Source organism: Ictidomys tridecemlineatus, chromosome 7, assembly GCF_052094955.1.
Source record: "Ictidomys tridecemlineatus isolate mIctTri1 chromosome 7, mIctTri1.hap1, whole genome shotgun sequence".
Classification (NCBI taxonomy): Eukaryota; Metazoa; Chordata; class Mammalia; order Rodentia; family Sciuridae; genus Ictidomys; species Ictidomys tridecemlineatus.
In genome coordinates this window covers 58,998,347-59,013,469 of record NC_135483.1, presented here as the reverse complement: position 1 = coordinate 59,013,469, position 15,123 = coordinate 58,998,347, and the positions used below count along the sequence as shown (strand labels likewise).

The 15,123-nt window shown below is 34.6% G+C and overlaps 1 protein-coding gene across 9 annotated transcripts in view; it reads right to left on the bottom strand.

The window, feature by feature from the left end:
• Eya1 (EYA transcriptional coactivator and phosphatase 1) overlaps window positions 1–15,123 on the bottom strand; it is a 312,871-nt gene that overhangs the window by 139,276 nt on the left and 158,472 nt on the right. For 5 of the 9 annotated variants that reach the window (XM_078017035.1, XM_040293957.2, XM_005335818.5 and 2 more), the window contains exons 3-4: window positions 5,966–6,015; window positions 4,282–4,409 (exon numbers count right to left, since the gene is read on the bottom strand). The exons of 1 other annotated variant lie outside the window; for it this stretch is intronic. In XM_078017035.1, coding sequence (XP_077873161.1) covers window positions 4,282–4,409; window positions 5,966–6,015 — 178 coding nt within the window. Of the gene's footprint in view, window positions 1–4,281; window positions 4,410–5,965; window positions 6,275–11,194; window positions 11,505–15,123 lie in introns of those variants that run through there. 3 more of the 9 variants (XM_005335817.5, XM_021733629.3, XM_005335821.5) reach the window with 3 other exon arrangements.

Sequence of the window (15,123 nt, the reverse complement as noted above, 5' to 3'; positions counted from 1 at the left end):
AGAAATGAGATGATAATTTAAAATATTCTGATAATATAAATGTATTATTGAATTAAATTATCATTTGAAAATATGCAAAATACCATTGAATAAATTTTAAACTCGGATAATTTAGTCACCTAATTCAAGATTATAATCTGTTATCACCTTGGAAATCTGATATATCAATTCAAAATTACTATTTGAATTGCCATCAGAATTCCTGAAATTCTATTTACAGTGAAAATTCCGATTGCATCTGGTTTTGTGTCACTTCAAGACAAAATTATCAAGACTGGTTTAAGCTTCTTGCTTTTTAATCTGAATTTACAATAGAGAAAGCTCCCAGTTTGGGAACTCTTAGCTTTACTCACACCTCTTTTTTATCCTTCCCCATTCTCTACCCCCAAAACAACCCAAAATAAACACTCTGAGTAGCAATACAGGAACTGACCAATCCCAGGCTCTCATGGATTTAAGACAACCAGAGAAAACAAAGATGGAAAGAATCCCCGCTTTGCAAACAAGGGCCTAATTAGGTAGGCAAATAAAAATCCTTTTACGGCTAGGCTCTGAGTCCTTCTAAAGGAAAGGTTTCCAACTACTTCTCACATTTAACCCAAATATCAACACAAAGCCTTCCCCAATAAAGGCTGGAAGATACTCCTCCCTCACATTCCACACTTTGATATTTATCAAAAGAAGCATCACTGCTGAAAGCCTATTTTCTTAAAAATTATGCTTTAACGATCTAATAAGAAATGTCTATTAAGACAAAGTGCCCAAAACACTAGAGAAAAGAGTTAAAAGAAAGATCACAATTAACTGTTTTCACAACCATTCATTAGTGTCTTCTGGGTTGTTTTGTTTAATAGTATTGAAAATGTTCATTAGTTCATTTGGAAAAACCTATCACTCCTAATGATGCTTTTTTCTCAATGCAGGTCAAGCAATCATTTATGTTACTCTTTTACTATTTTTATCTAGCTACTTGTACTTTATGTTTCAAAGATGTATAAGCTGGGTAACACCAACAGTTAACTGCAACAATCATGATTCAGAGAGGTTGAAATATCAAAATGAGAAGAGCTGAAAGTTTTAAAACATTCAAACTATTATAACTGAAGAACATTTACTCTAGGAAATTAAAAAGCTCAGTATATGAGGCTTTAACTCAGTGCCTTTCCATCTTTATCCCTTAGATGAACCTTGAAAGTAGGCACTAGCCTGTGAGGACAGAACCTACAAACACTGAGTCTTATGATAATTTGGCAGCAGACGTTAAGAAGAAACTCAATATTCTCTGCCTCTCCATTCCGTTCCCTTCTTGTTTGTTCTTTAGATGAAGTTATGGTTTTTTGATTCAGGAGATTTTCTTGTTTTCTTTGCCTCATTATAGGGACAAGTGGTGGCAGGAAGTGAAAAAAATGACTGAGAGAAGACAACCCTACACAGACACAGGCAACCCCAGCAACTGGGTAAAGTAAATGGAGTTTTGTTGACCTAATTAATTTCAATTGAGCTGAGACTATTTTAAATTGGGCTGCAGAAAATTCACTTAAATCCAAATCAGAGAGAGAGAGAGAGAGAGAGAGAGAGAGAGAGAGAGAGAGAGAGAGAGAGAGAGAGTGTGTGTGTGTGTGTGTGTGTGTGTGTGTGTGTGTGTGTGTAACTTAGGGGAGGTGATATTTTCAAGACTTAAATTTTAATGAATTTCTTCTTCATTTTTTTTCATTCCTCTAAGGCATTGGTAAGCACTGCTGTTTTCTAACTAAATAAGATCTTAAGGAATAGGAAAATCTATAATGATCATATATTCCAGGGAAGCTTGCCAGATGTTAATGAATTAACTAATTTTAAGCTTAACTCCTCTAGCGGTGGTGGAAAGGAATGAAACAAGTACATAATGGAACATGTAAGTAGCACAATGAATGACTTCACATCTTCACAGCAACCTAGAACTTTATGATATTGTTCAGATCTAAATAGCTTTGTAGCACGGACCATGAAGAAAGTTTGGGGTCCATACTTTCACAGTGCCTGGTGAAATAAAGCTAAACATTTCAGAGGATTGCCAAAAATTCTTTTTGTGCTTTGAATAATTCATACTGATACTTCTAACTTCACTTTCCAACCCTTGCAAATTATGCCTATGAAGAAGGCCTGAAAACAGGACAGAGATGAAATATCATGTATTTTTTTTAAATCAGGTCTAAAAAATGCATTTAGAAGATATAGAATATTTTTTTAAAGAAAACAAATAATTTCTGATTATTTCCCAGACCAAATGGTTCAGAGATCCTACAAGTACCTAAAATATTGTATTCTTTCAACCTTATTTTGGTTATGCAAAAATCTCACAAAACACAGCATCCCTGAATATGAATGTGATATCAAGCTCTGAAATATAAATATTCAGAAATATATTAGCACTAGTCACACCACACCTCATTCACACAAAGCCATCCCCAAACACGTACTCTGCTTCAATACAGGGTGTTTCTTATTTGTAGATGACTTGCCAATAACATGTTGAGAAAATGAACACTTCTTACTTCCATTTCACTGTTTCATATACAAATAATTAGCTATCAGTGTTTAATGATTACTCTTTGGCATATTCTATTCGGCAAAATGGTTCAACTGCTAAGTCTTCCTTAGATTTAAGTTACTTTAAGCTGTTGTCTTATCTACCCTTTACAGTGATGGAGTGACTGTTAAAGGCTTGCACCCTTGGCCCTTCTGTGGCTACCCAGCATGCTGGCCCTGGAGTGGGTGTCAGAGCAGGGACCTGCAGTGGACTGTGTGACTATATCCACAGCCAGTCTGTAGTCCTGCAGGCCTGCTTCCACCTGCAGCCAAATCCCAGAAGGTGTGGAAAGAGGGCTGCTTACTCGCACTCGCTCTATGAAATCTACTTGTTATACACTAGAATTACTTTCCTATAAGTACTTTTTTCTCTTTGACTACTGAAATGGAAAGAAGTTTCAGATAAAAAGACACTTTATTCAGAGATTAAATTTTTTTACTAGATCAGCAAAGTTTCTACTTTTGACAACAACCAGTTTCTATAAGCACTGGAAATAAATATACATACTCTTCAAGAAAAACACAGAACAGTTATATATGAAAACAATTACTGTTGATACACAAATCAAGACATCTTATGTCAGAAATAACTGATTCTATAATTTATCTTTTACAAATGTCATAGCTTTATAGATCTCACAAAGTTTCACTAATAAATATTAGCAATAATTTTATAGCATTTACTTTTGTTTATTTTCAAAACTATATGAAAAAAAGATCACCATAGTAGTTTGGAATTGGTGGTTAAGGGTTTGTCTATGGATGGAATTGTAATATGGATAATTCATTGAACTTCTAGTGAAACTTATTTTCTAAGTTCATCAACATTCTGAGGCTTAGTAAAAAATAAATAATGCAAAAAATATCTGTGAAGAAGTAATTTTTAATAAGCTAAAATAGAAATAAATATGGTGTAATATGTAACACATCCTTCTATGTGCTGAAATTACAAAAACATGCATAGCACCTAAATGCACAGAACAGGTATTGATACATACATATAACCTTGTATATTTAGATTCAGGAATATATGAATTAAAAAGGTGTTTCTGTTCATATAAAACTCACTCCTGTGTTATTTATGCAAAAATAATTTTAAAAGCACTGCTTACACTACTTAAACTTTTAAAAAGTAAATAAATTTTATGTAATTTTCCAAATAACCCTGCATATTTGGTAAACAAATTAAGTATTTCTTTTTTACTTATTTATATTTTAATTGCCAAAGCCACAAGAACACTAGGCATGCCAATTATTTTATTGACCTTTAGAAACAATCCAGTCCAATTTTACAGTTAAGTAAATTTGATTGTATTTAATAACAAAATGGAAAGTAAAATAAAGGAAATGATTCCAATTTTTCATTGCTCATAGAGTAAAACAAAGAAAATTGATAGTGTGCTATAGACATGATCGACAAGGAGATAAAAATAAACTCCCAGGTTCAAAGTGTCATGCATACACATATGTATAAGATGTGTGTGCATATATATGCATCTATGTAAAATAAAACCAGTCTGTAATATAACAGTAACTAGTTACATCCAGCAGCTAACTAATGAGGAATACTGATTCATAAGTCAAATTACCTAAAGGGAAAATAGAACAGCAGTATAACAGATTTGACAACTGAAATCACAACCACCTAATAATGAAGCGTATACTGAGGAAGAAACAAGGTGCAAAGCAAACAGTGAGAAGGCAGACACTCACCTTCGGTGCCATTGGGAGTCATGGAATTACTATTTATATGAGAGTTATCGAGTTTGGGGCCACTGGGGGATTCACTACTACCACTCAGACGGCTATGCGGGCTGGTTAGATCCTGCATTTCCATAGACCTAAAGACAAGAAGCCTTCCATTTGACAGATGTACCAAATTCATAACACTGCTATTTAATGCGCTAACGACTTGACACCTTCTTTGAAACCCACTCACACAAAAGTCCCATTGTATCTCTTTTCTTAGACTGAAAATAGTTCATTCTGCATTTTTACTTCAGTCATTTTCACTACCTGCACTATTAAAGCATGCCACTTACTCTACCTATCCAGCCCAACATTCACAAAGAGTTCTTAAAAATTCCTCTTCGGTACTTTACATAATGTATCAAGTCATAAGGTCTAATGCTACACAGTGACATCTATTTTCATTTTTAAAAAATGTAGTCATGGTTTTCTTTTTATATTTAAAAAAAATCCCCAAAGGCATTTTTTCCCCTAAAACAGAAAGGAAACTATGTAAACAAGTGTAATAGAAAAAAAAAATCACTTTTCTATTCAATCTGTTTCATCTAATAAATTAGCACTAGGTACTTCCTTATAATTTACCACCCAATTGTAATTTAATGGGTCTCCAAACCAAATAAAACACTTGAAACCTATAGTCTAGTGACAGGGAATGAGATAGTCCTGATGCATGTGTTTACTCTGGCAAACTACTTAATTGTTCCTCTGTTTCCCTTGAAACAAATGCAGCATTAAAACATTATGATGTCGGCTCACTTGTTTGCTTTGTGGATTACATACAGCGTGCCCAATTGAAAAAGGATAAGGCCAACATACAGTGAGTCCCTATGAGCATTAGCACTCGGAATACCTCAGCTGTCATTGAGGGAAATAAGGACAATTCTACTTCAATGCTACAATTCTGCCTATAATGCTGCACTTTTTACTATATGAAAACAAGCCAGTCCCTTCTGAAAAGTCTCAGACTCAGCATGTACTTATTCTGAAGAGGTCCAAAAGTCAATTTCAGAGCTAGATTTATAATTAATACTTTCATTAATGAAGAGAAGAGAGGACTTACTTACAGTCACTCAAAACACATTCATATACTGTTTTCTGACAGCTACGTTTTATACGTCTGAGGCTCACATTCCCTTCATTTTAAACTTTATGTGCTTTTCTAAAAAATAAATAAGTAAGGGGGGGAGGTTTAATGTTCTATATATGAAGCTCTTCATCCTCAACAGATCAATAAAAGGTATAGTTATTTTAATTGAGAGGCTGCACTTAAAGTGACTGTCGATATCAGTTTTTCAAACATCTTTAACTTGAGCCATTTTACTTTTGAAATAGATCTTTACTTCCTCAGGTCTTGAAATCAAACTGGAAATGGTTTCAAGTGCAGTTTTTCTCTCCCTATTCCCACTTCATGTTCAGTTTTCCTAACACCAGAAAATATCCCATAATCATTTTTAAACCAAGGCTCCTATTCCTGTCCCACACACTTAGGCATTTTTTTTTTAAACAAGCACACACACATAAATTGTTAAGTAATTGCCAACTGAGGCTGTTGCTATTAATAGAAATAATTAAGAAATACTAGACAAAAATAGGTCTGGGTCACAGAAAGGTAATCTACAAAAATGTCAAATATCAACAATATCCTTACCTGCAACTTGAGGAAACAGCAACATCTGAACTGGTTTGAGATGTTTGCACCTGTGGTCAGGGGTAAAAAATTAGAAGCTGTTGTTACTGAGCTTCAGTGTCAGCTCTTAATTATACAGAGCACATGGCAGAGACCGACAATGCTCTCTTTTAACCAAAAGAGAAAAAAGAGGATACTGCTGCAGTGAAAGGCATATTGTCTTTAAGTTGAGGTCTCAACTGTTGTTTCCTCCTGCAGGTCTATCCTCCTCCTCCCCTTGTCAGGGGGGGAAGGCAGCCAAATGACGGGATAGTGATTCATCACTGGCCTATGACAGCTGCAAACGGGATTACCCCTCCCCCAATCAACATGCAAAGCAGCCTTGCCCAGGCAGCTTGGAAAAGGTGCTTGGAAAAAAAAAATAGCTATTAACAAAATGAGTGCGTTCAGCAGCAGCAGTTCAAGCAATAATCCCCCAGCATCCTCAGAACCTCTTTCAACCTCTGTTATCACCAACTGAAACACAGCTCCCGCCCACCCCTTTGACTCCTGACAATATCTTATCCTTATCTCCATGATTTGCTCCCACATTTACTATTTGTTATTTAACGTTTACTAAAACAGCTCCTGGGCACCTTTCAGGCAAAAGGATTAAGGGTAAATGGCAAAAGCAAGTTTTCATACCCAAAGTCACAGCACTGAACAATGTGCTTGTTTACTCATTCCAAATTAAAAGTCAATGAGTGCTTATGCAGCTCTGCCCTACAACATACCAAAGTGGTCAGATTTTTTTTTTTTTTTTTTTTTTTTGGTAAGGGGTGGGGATGGCTAATTTTCTGTCTTTTAGACTAAAAAAAGACCAGTCGAATAATCAATTTAACGTCCCAGTTAAGCCAGTTCCTTAGTCTCTTTTGTTTCTAGATAAATCTGTATTTGGGGACTTCACTGAACAACTAACTTCACTACTGTGCTGGTTTTAATAGTCACTGCCCTACTGCCAGAGGCAGCTCTAACTGCCAGCAGGTGACAAAGCTCAGGTGAGCTAGGCTGCTGCTGGCTTCCAAGCTCAGCCTAACAACTAGGCAGGCAGGAAAGAGCATTCTGCATAATGTTTAAATGGCTCAGAATTCCAAATCTTTGATGTGCATTTTCATTCAACCTGAACTGACATCAATTAGGGACACAGAACAAAGATGAGAACTGAAGCATCTCAAATGACATTAAAGTTATCCAACCAAACATCTCCTGTTGAGTCCTGTTATTTTTTAAAATTATGATTTATGAAATTAAGACACTATCTTGCTGGCAAGAATACAGCATCTTAAGGTCTAAATGTCTTGGTATGGAGTTATGTGAAATTTCTAGGTATGATTTCTAGAATACATGCAAGACAAAAAACAATTGTTAAAAGATGCTTGAGTGTTAAGTAGAAATGGCATCTTAATGCCTGCAGATGTGCCTTTCTATGATGACAGATTTCTGCAATTTTTGTTAAAATTAATGTTCTCACACAAGATTAAATGGTTTCTTTCAGAAACTGGAACAATATACCTCAAGGATAAATTCCCTTTTTCTCTCCCCCCCCCCACTTTAATACACCTGGAATAAATTATAGGTGAGAACTAACTTAGTTTAAGAACTCTCTTGGCTTAATTATGTGAGAGTATGTAAAGCACACTTTCTGTTAAATGTTAAAATCCATTTGCATTTTAACATTAGCTAGAAAGCATAGTCTTGGAAATATAATTTTAGTTTTCACTGTGTACTTTGAAAGTTTGCTTATATTTGAAGTTTAACCTATCATATCTAAATTTAAAAGTCAAAACTGTTGCTAATAAAAACAATTTCAAGAATTGTTCTAACACATTTCCTCATTGAAAAAAAAATGCATTTCACAACACATTTCTTTTATGCTGGTGCAACCCAGTCTCTACTGTACTTTCATACATTACAATTTTTGAAAGTCCACAGCCATGATCTTCATTTCATTAAGTATACTTCAGATATATTCTTTTGTGTCTCAAGGATTATTTAAACCATGTGTTGTGTGTTACTGTATTTAAAAATGACTCTTTAATCAAAATAACTTTAAAACAACTAATCCTCACTTAGGCTGGTCAGCTGAATCCACATCGTGGTCCAGGAAAAATAAATCTACTCTCAAGAATGCGAATGCAGACAACAATTAGACACAGATGTGAGCAAAATTAGTTACAGTTTACAAAATGCTACACTTCACATGCTTTTAGTTTTTTATGTGTAGTACAAGATTACAGTTCAGTAAGGAAACATACTCTTATAATGACTTATCTAAAAAGAACACCTATTTCTGATTGGTGTTGATTTTCTCTCATGTTTAACAATGTCTAAGGAGATTTCTGTATTTTAAAGGTCTCAAACCATAATGTGTTTCAAAAATAATTAACTAGGGATATTTTTGTTCAAAAGAGAAAAAACATTTCCACAGAAGTGCTGGTAAGCATTCAGTAAGCTCACATTTTCTGCTTTACACTCATAAACTTAATATTTCTTGTCATCTCCTAACCTGGTATTTTTAATTCAAATGCTTCTATGAGTTTAGAAATATTTCCCATTCCATTATAAATGGCCATCTTACATTACAATGAAGTCATTTCACTTTAATGCTTTTAAAAACTCTTCGTATAGAATACACATAGTAGCACACTCACAGAGCTGTGAAAATACCAAGATAGAACTCCTTAGAATTTAAATTCAAAGATCCTCAACTAGTAACTTTGACTTCTGATTAGTTAATGAGGTCTTTTAAGTTTGCCTTTTTTCTAATTAAATTTATAATTCTTCACAGATGTAACTTTTGTTGATGTTCAATTTGTCTCTCTCATTTTGTTAAACCTCACATAGTACTTCTCCAATCCATTGAAGAGCCACATTAAATCTGTTAATACCATGCTCTTCAGCCCCAGAAATTATTTCCAGAAGGCAAACTTGCTTTGAGAGATCATCAAACAAGACTTAAGGTACACATTTTATCACATTTTCCCTACCACAGAGCTCAGGATGCAGAGCAAAATTCATGACTTTTGCACTGTTTATTATACTTTGCTAAATTACAAATCAAAAGCATCTGACAGAAGATCATGTATGAAGCCAAAAAGTTAATAATGTTCTGTGAAAAGTAAACTGTAAATGGAAAGGGATTCTAAATCTCAGCATCACACAGCAAATAAAATGTAGGTACTTGTCCAAATTATGGGTTTTCCATAGGGTTTTTTTTTTTTTTTTGCTTGCTAGAAGCAATTTTTATAAAATGACTATAAAACTTTTTTTTTTCAAACTGAAAAGAAATTTTCAAAGTGAAAGTACTGAACTTATCTAAATAAATAGAATTGGCAGGCGAGCTAGTTTTGTCCAACCACAGATCAACCTGAGTACTCCCAAATTTGAAAGACAATGGCAATTTTCTAATCAGAATGTATGTTATAGAGATATTTAGAAAAGTACCTTAGCCATAAATCTGATTTTTAAACAGAATATATTCCTGCTAAAATTTCTCCTCAATCAATATCTCCAACTGTGGTGTTAGTGTTGTAATAAAAATCTCAATATTTTAAAGAAAAATCTAACCCTAAAACTGAAATGAAGCTGTAAGGAGAGACATAAAATATAATGTTAAAGACGTCAACATTATATTTTCTTCTTAATCGAAAACTCCATAAAGTAAATGCCTTAATGCTTTACTGATTACTGATTACTCTATTTAAATATCCTATATTACTTTTTGCAAAATCTCGTTTAAAGAAAATTAGAGTCCTTATGAAACTAAAACCAAATAAGTATTCAAATCATAGTATTCTACCTATAGTTTTAGAGTATTATTTAAAAAAATAGCAATTATGTAAAATATTGAGCAAAATACTTTGGATAACTGATTAAATAAAAGTGACTTTATTCTCACTGCATGTTTTTCTTTCCAGTGTATTCTTTTTTTAAAAAAAAAAAAAATTTCCCCATTCGAATGGAAAGTTTCTTTTGAGAAAATCATTTATCATGTCTGTGAAACTCACATAGCAGTTGACTTCCATTTGGCACTCTAAAAGTGGCCAGTGGCTCAATTAGGCTTCTATGTCTGTCACCGGGAAGAATTTTCAAAGATTGAAAATCTATGGTTGCCTGCTCACTTAGTGAACAATTTGGGCCTTAGGCGAATTCAAGTATCAAGAAAATCAAATATCAAATGTTTGATCATACAAAAGCATGACTATTCATGGATGCATGTCCTCAAATCCCAAGCAGGAGGGTAAAAACTCAAACAAGCATAAAATAAAACCTACCCTGAAAGACATTATAAAAACAACCCCCAAACCTATAAAACTACGCTATATACTTAAGTATCAACTTTTTGTACCCCTTACTATTTTAAGAAATGAAACAAAAATGCTTGTCTAAATTCAATGACAGCTCTGAATTTACTGAATTCTTGCGAATGCTGTACTTTAAATGTATTAAAAAAAAAAAACTCCCCCAAAGAAATATAAGCCCATGAGTCATTAGCACTTCATATACTGATTTTGACTGGCAAACATTTTAAATGATAAGTAAAAAGTCTTAAGAATCTGAATTTTCAACTCCAAGGTCCATTCAAGTCATATAAAGTGCCATTCTATGAGAAATACATTAATTGGGCAAATGTTTATTGTAATCACCTTTTGAAGATGAGCCTGTTCAATGTAAGGTTTGGGAAATTTGTTTATTGAAGCAAAAAGGATTCTTTAAACAGCAAATATCAATTGTTATCTGTTGTCCATTCAAATGTTAAACCTCTCATTTTTTCATATCAACTTAAACTGCCCAGGGAAAGTCATCTATGTGTTGTGGTGGATGGATGTGTAACTCAACATCGCGCAATATTTGAGGTTTGTGCAGCAATTCAGAAAAGAGATTCCAAGTAATCTGCTTAGGAGACTGTGGCCTTGCCTACTGATTTCCAGAGATAGCACAAGTCGTTGTTAGCAATTAATTTGTAATTACCTCTTAATGATCCTAACCGCTCAGATAATTTGGGGGCTTAAGAATCCTACTTTTACGATGGAACCCTGTGGCTCATAAAGTATTAGGTACAAAAAGTGTCATCATTTTCCACATGCCATTTTTTTTTTTCTTTTAAAACAAAATCCAAACAGTCAAAGCGCTCCTGTTGTCTCGGACTTTGCCCACAGGACAGCTGTTGTCAGTCACTAACAATTTTTCAAACGGTCAGCTTGTACTTACAGCGCTTACATCTGCCGCATCCACCCGTTTAAAGTACTCCTCCGCGTTTTCTGGTTTAGCAAGCCTCCATTCCTGACATAGTTGGGCTCCGGGGAGGGACGCGCGAGGGCTCCGCGGCACTCTCAGCGGAGCCGCGGCGCTCGTGGAAGCGGAGCGCGGGTGCCGGGGAGAGCCCGGCTGCGGGGGAAGGCGCCCGGGCGCTGCTGCAGGCTCGGGCTGCCGAGCGACTGAGCGAAATCGCTGGCCCCAGGAAGAACCCCGCCACAGTGGACGGCAACAGGAAGGCTTACAGTCGGAAGTGGCACTGGAGAGTTTCTACCTCGCCCCAAACTCGGAGCCATCAGCTCCCACCGTTCGGTTGGGTAACAGCTTTGCGCCCTGCGCTCTTTCCCCACCGAACTGCAGCCGCAGATAGCATCTGAGAACTCTAGACAAAGAAACAGCAGAATCTCATCCTTCGATTTGTTTGCGCAGCCCTGTAGGTCTGCCCATGAAGCCTCGGGGCTCTCTCTCTCTCTCTTTCCTCTCTCTCTCTCTCCTCTCTCTCTCTCTCTCTCTCTCTCTTTTTTTTTGCAACGCAAACCACAGCTATTCTCTTGTCCTAACCTTATTGGTTTAAACGCAACAATTGAAAGGAGCACTGCTCTGTCTGACTCAACCTAACTGCTTTAAAAAAAATTATTATGTAAATGAACGCGCCCCACGCTATCTGGATAAACAGCTGTGTGAGAATAACTTGTGTGAGACACTGTCAACACACGCACATCTCCTGCCGCAGTAGCTCCCAATTAAGATCTTTGGGGAGTAGTTAGTTTACAGGTTATCTTTTACACTTTTCCAAAACTTTTTTTTTTTTTCAGGCCCTGAAACTTGGAGAATCGATACTTTTCAGATTTTTCCCTCCCTCATGTGCCTACCTACTAACAGGTTTGGCAAAGATAAAAAGTGGAATGGCTGATTCCACTAAGTGGGGAGAGAAAAAGCAAACGTGTAAGCTATTATCACTTTAACAATGAAAGCCTGACTCATGATTCTGCAAGGATTTCTAGGATGGCAAGTCTTCAATGAGCAATTCTTTGGATAAGAACCAGACAGTATTTCAGTGTTCATATTTTTAAATTATTTTTGAGAAAAGGTTCTTTTCACTTATAACTTTCTTTACAGTCCATTCTTTAAGAAAAAAAGAAAAACCAACTCAGAATCTATGCATGATGAGCTGTAAGATTTACCTTAGAGAGTTAAGCTTCAGTTAAGATATCATGCTTTATGGAGATAAATGACTTCATTTATAAGATCAATGACTTAATCATTATGTTGATCCTAAATATTTGAAGAAGGCATCACTTATGTGAACTAATGATATTTTAATTTGCTAGCCCTATACCATAATTCAAATACAAATGTTTATTCTGATACTAGTTACTCATCATAATTAATTTGCACTCTAAAATGAAATTTTTATCCCCATTGTATATTTCTTAAAACCGTTTTGTCACTACAAATAATACTATTCTGTATTTGGAATTTTTATTAAAAATCAAAGTCTCCTTTTTTTTTTAGGCTCTCACATTGGTATGAAAAGCATTTTAAAAAATCATAGTAACTTTTTAAATGATCATCAACTCATAAAGCAGATAGTCACAGTCTTACTTTTACTTTGCTAATTTGTACCTGAAAGCACCATTTCAATGCAAACAAAACAAAATGAAAAGTTTATAATGACCAAAATTCAATACAGACTTTAATCCTCTCCATCCCCCTCCCCAAGGATGCCAGTCTAAATTCCTCAGAAAGGAACACTTTGTCAAACCTAAGAGACAGCTTAAACTGCAAACTCACCTAGGATTTTATTTTGTGTAGTAGCGGCAAGGAATCATGGGCTAGGCATCTACCATATTTGGGAAGCAGATCAAAAAACAGTTGATTGCTATTGGATCTGTTCCTATGCACAGCAGAAATAGAATTATGTTACCACCTACAGGACTAGAAGTATCAGTTATTCAATATACCACAGTATTTATGCAGAAAACAAAACAGAGTCTGTAATGGAGGTTTCTAGTATTGTCAGATATAATGTAGTGCTACATTAATTCAATCTATGATATCAAACACCCACACAATGACTGCAATCTGATTTATTACTAAGCTCCATATAATATAAAATTTGAGGTGCTGCTTGGAGGATTAAACCCTGTTTGAAGCCTGCATTCAGCTATTATACACATGCTTCCTGTAATCTAAAAATTATTTTAGATATACAAGGATATAACACTGTTTTCTGATTCATGAAAGATTATACTGGCAAATCCAGAATACATAAACTACATGAATTCCAAAGAGGAGAAATATCATGTAAAGTATGCCACCTTTGCATGCAAATTACTTGTCTACATTACAAATTTATCATATTACATGTGCTTTTATATTGAAATTCATTTTTTATTTATATAACCAAACAAAATGCCATTAAAGAAATGATGCATGTAATTATGAAGAAAATTATAAAAAGCATGATGAATTTAATGTGACCACTAATTGACATGATATAGCTCATGATTCATAATTCTGTGACAAAGAGCTTAGTCACTGGCTTAAAGTAATATGTATGTGCATATTGACCACTTTCTAATAGTTCTTTTTCCTAAAGCAAATCAGATGGATTAAAAACAATTTGTGTTTACTCATAAATTTAGTCTGGTAACTACTACTACATATCAAATATACAATAATTACTATTACATACAACCTGAACCAGAAAAATAAGTTGTTCTATGATAAATAACCCAAATTTAAGACTTAGTAAGATCCAGTTTTAAGTGAACACCTTAGCTTCCTATTTTGAAATTTTCACTAACTATAATTATATAACTATATACTCTGAAGGTCCAAACTGTTCCCTAAACACATTCATACAGATTAAAAGAGAACTTAGAAAATTTGCTATTAGTAAAACTAGGTAATAGTAGAAAGCATTACTATCTGATATTTGCTACAGAAATCTCAACATGTAAATACATAAATGAGAGCATTAAAAATTTCCTATATGCCTTTCCCCCAATAAAACAAAAATATTCATATGATTTTATCTGGAAAAGGGAAAACTCTGGAAATATTCAGCTACAGTGAAATGTTCAAGTACGCTCAATGAGATACAAAGATTTTTCATATTTGTACCTTCTAGCAGGTTTTATCTGACAGAACCAGCTGTTGCCTGAATACCTGAGTGGTTATATGGAAGTCTGCAATTTTGATAGAAGTTTTCAGTACTTTTAGATTAACATAGAGTTCTAAATGAAGGCATGATCACAAAAATAAATGTCTTTAATTTTTTTTTAAAAGGGCAGACATAGTGCACTCATCAGAGCAATCTCAAAACTACTTGAGTGAACAAGCTGACTCATCAAATTAAACATAACAAATACACTGAGAAAACAAAGGGTAAAATCCAAAGTGGCTCTTTCCATTTTCCATTCCAGGAAGGACAATAACATTGGTGAATGGTTGTGAAGTTTTCAGTGAAGATATATTTTTCTTCTACTTGTGTTTATCATGAAATAATTTTAGGATTAAGCATGAATGCTATGGTTCAACTGTTTACTAAATTCCTCTGCTCCTAAAATTCTTAGAGGAGATGATTATTTTTTTCAAGAGTATTGATACAGCTAGCTGCAAAGTATAATTAGAACTTCTAGACAGATGCTTTTTCTCCAAAAGCAAAGTCTTAGTCATTATTCCTTTTACATTATTAGAATTAATATCTGGAAAGACACGATTTTGCAATTCAAACAGCTCAAAGTAGAACAGAAAATAAAGTGTTCCATAATCCCGTACTTTTAGTCGGTCTGCTACCCGATAACTTTCTTTTGCTTGTGGTCCATGTGATGGCACTACATTTGTGGCTTCTCTGTGGAACCTTTGGAACTGTCCTG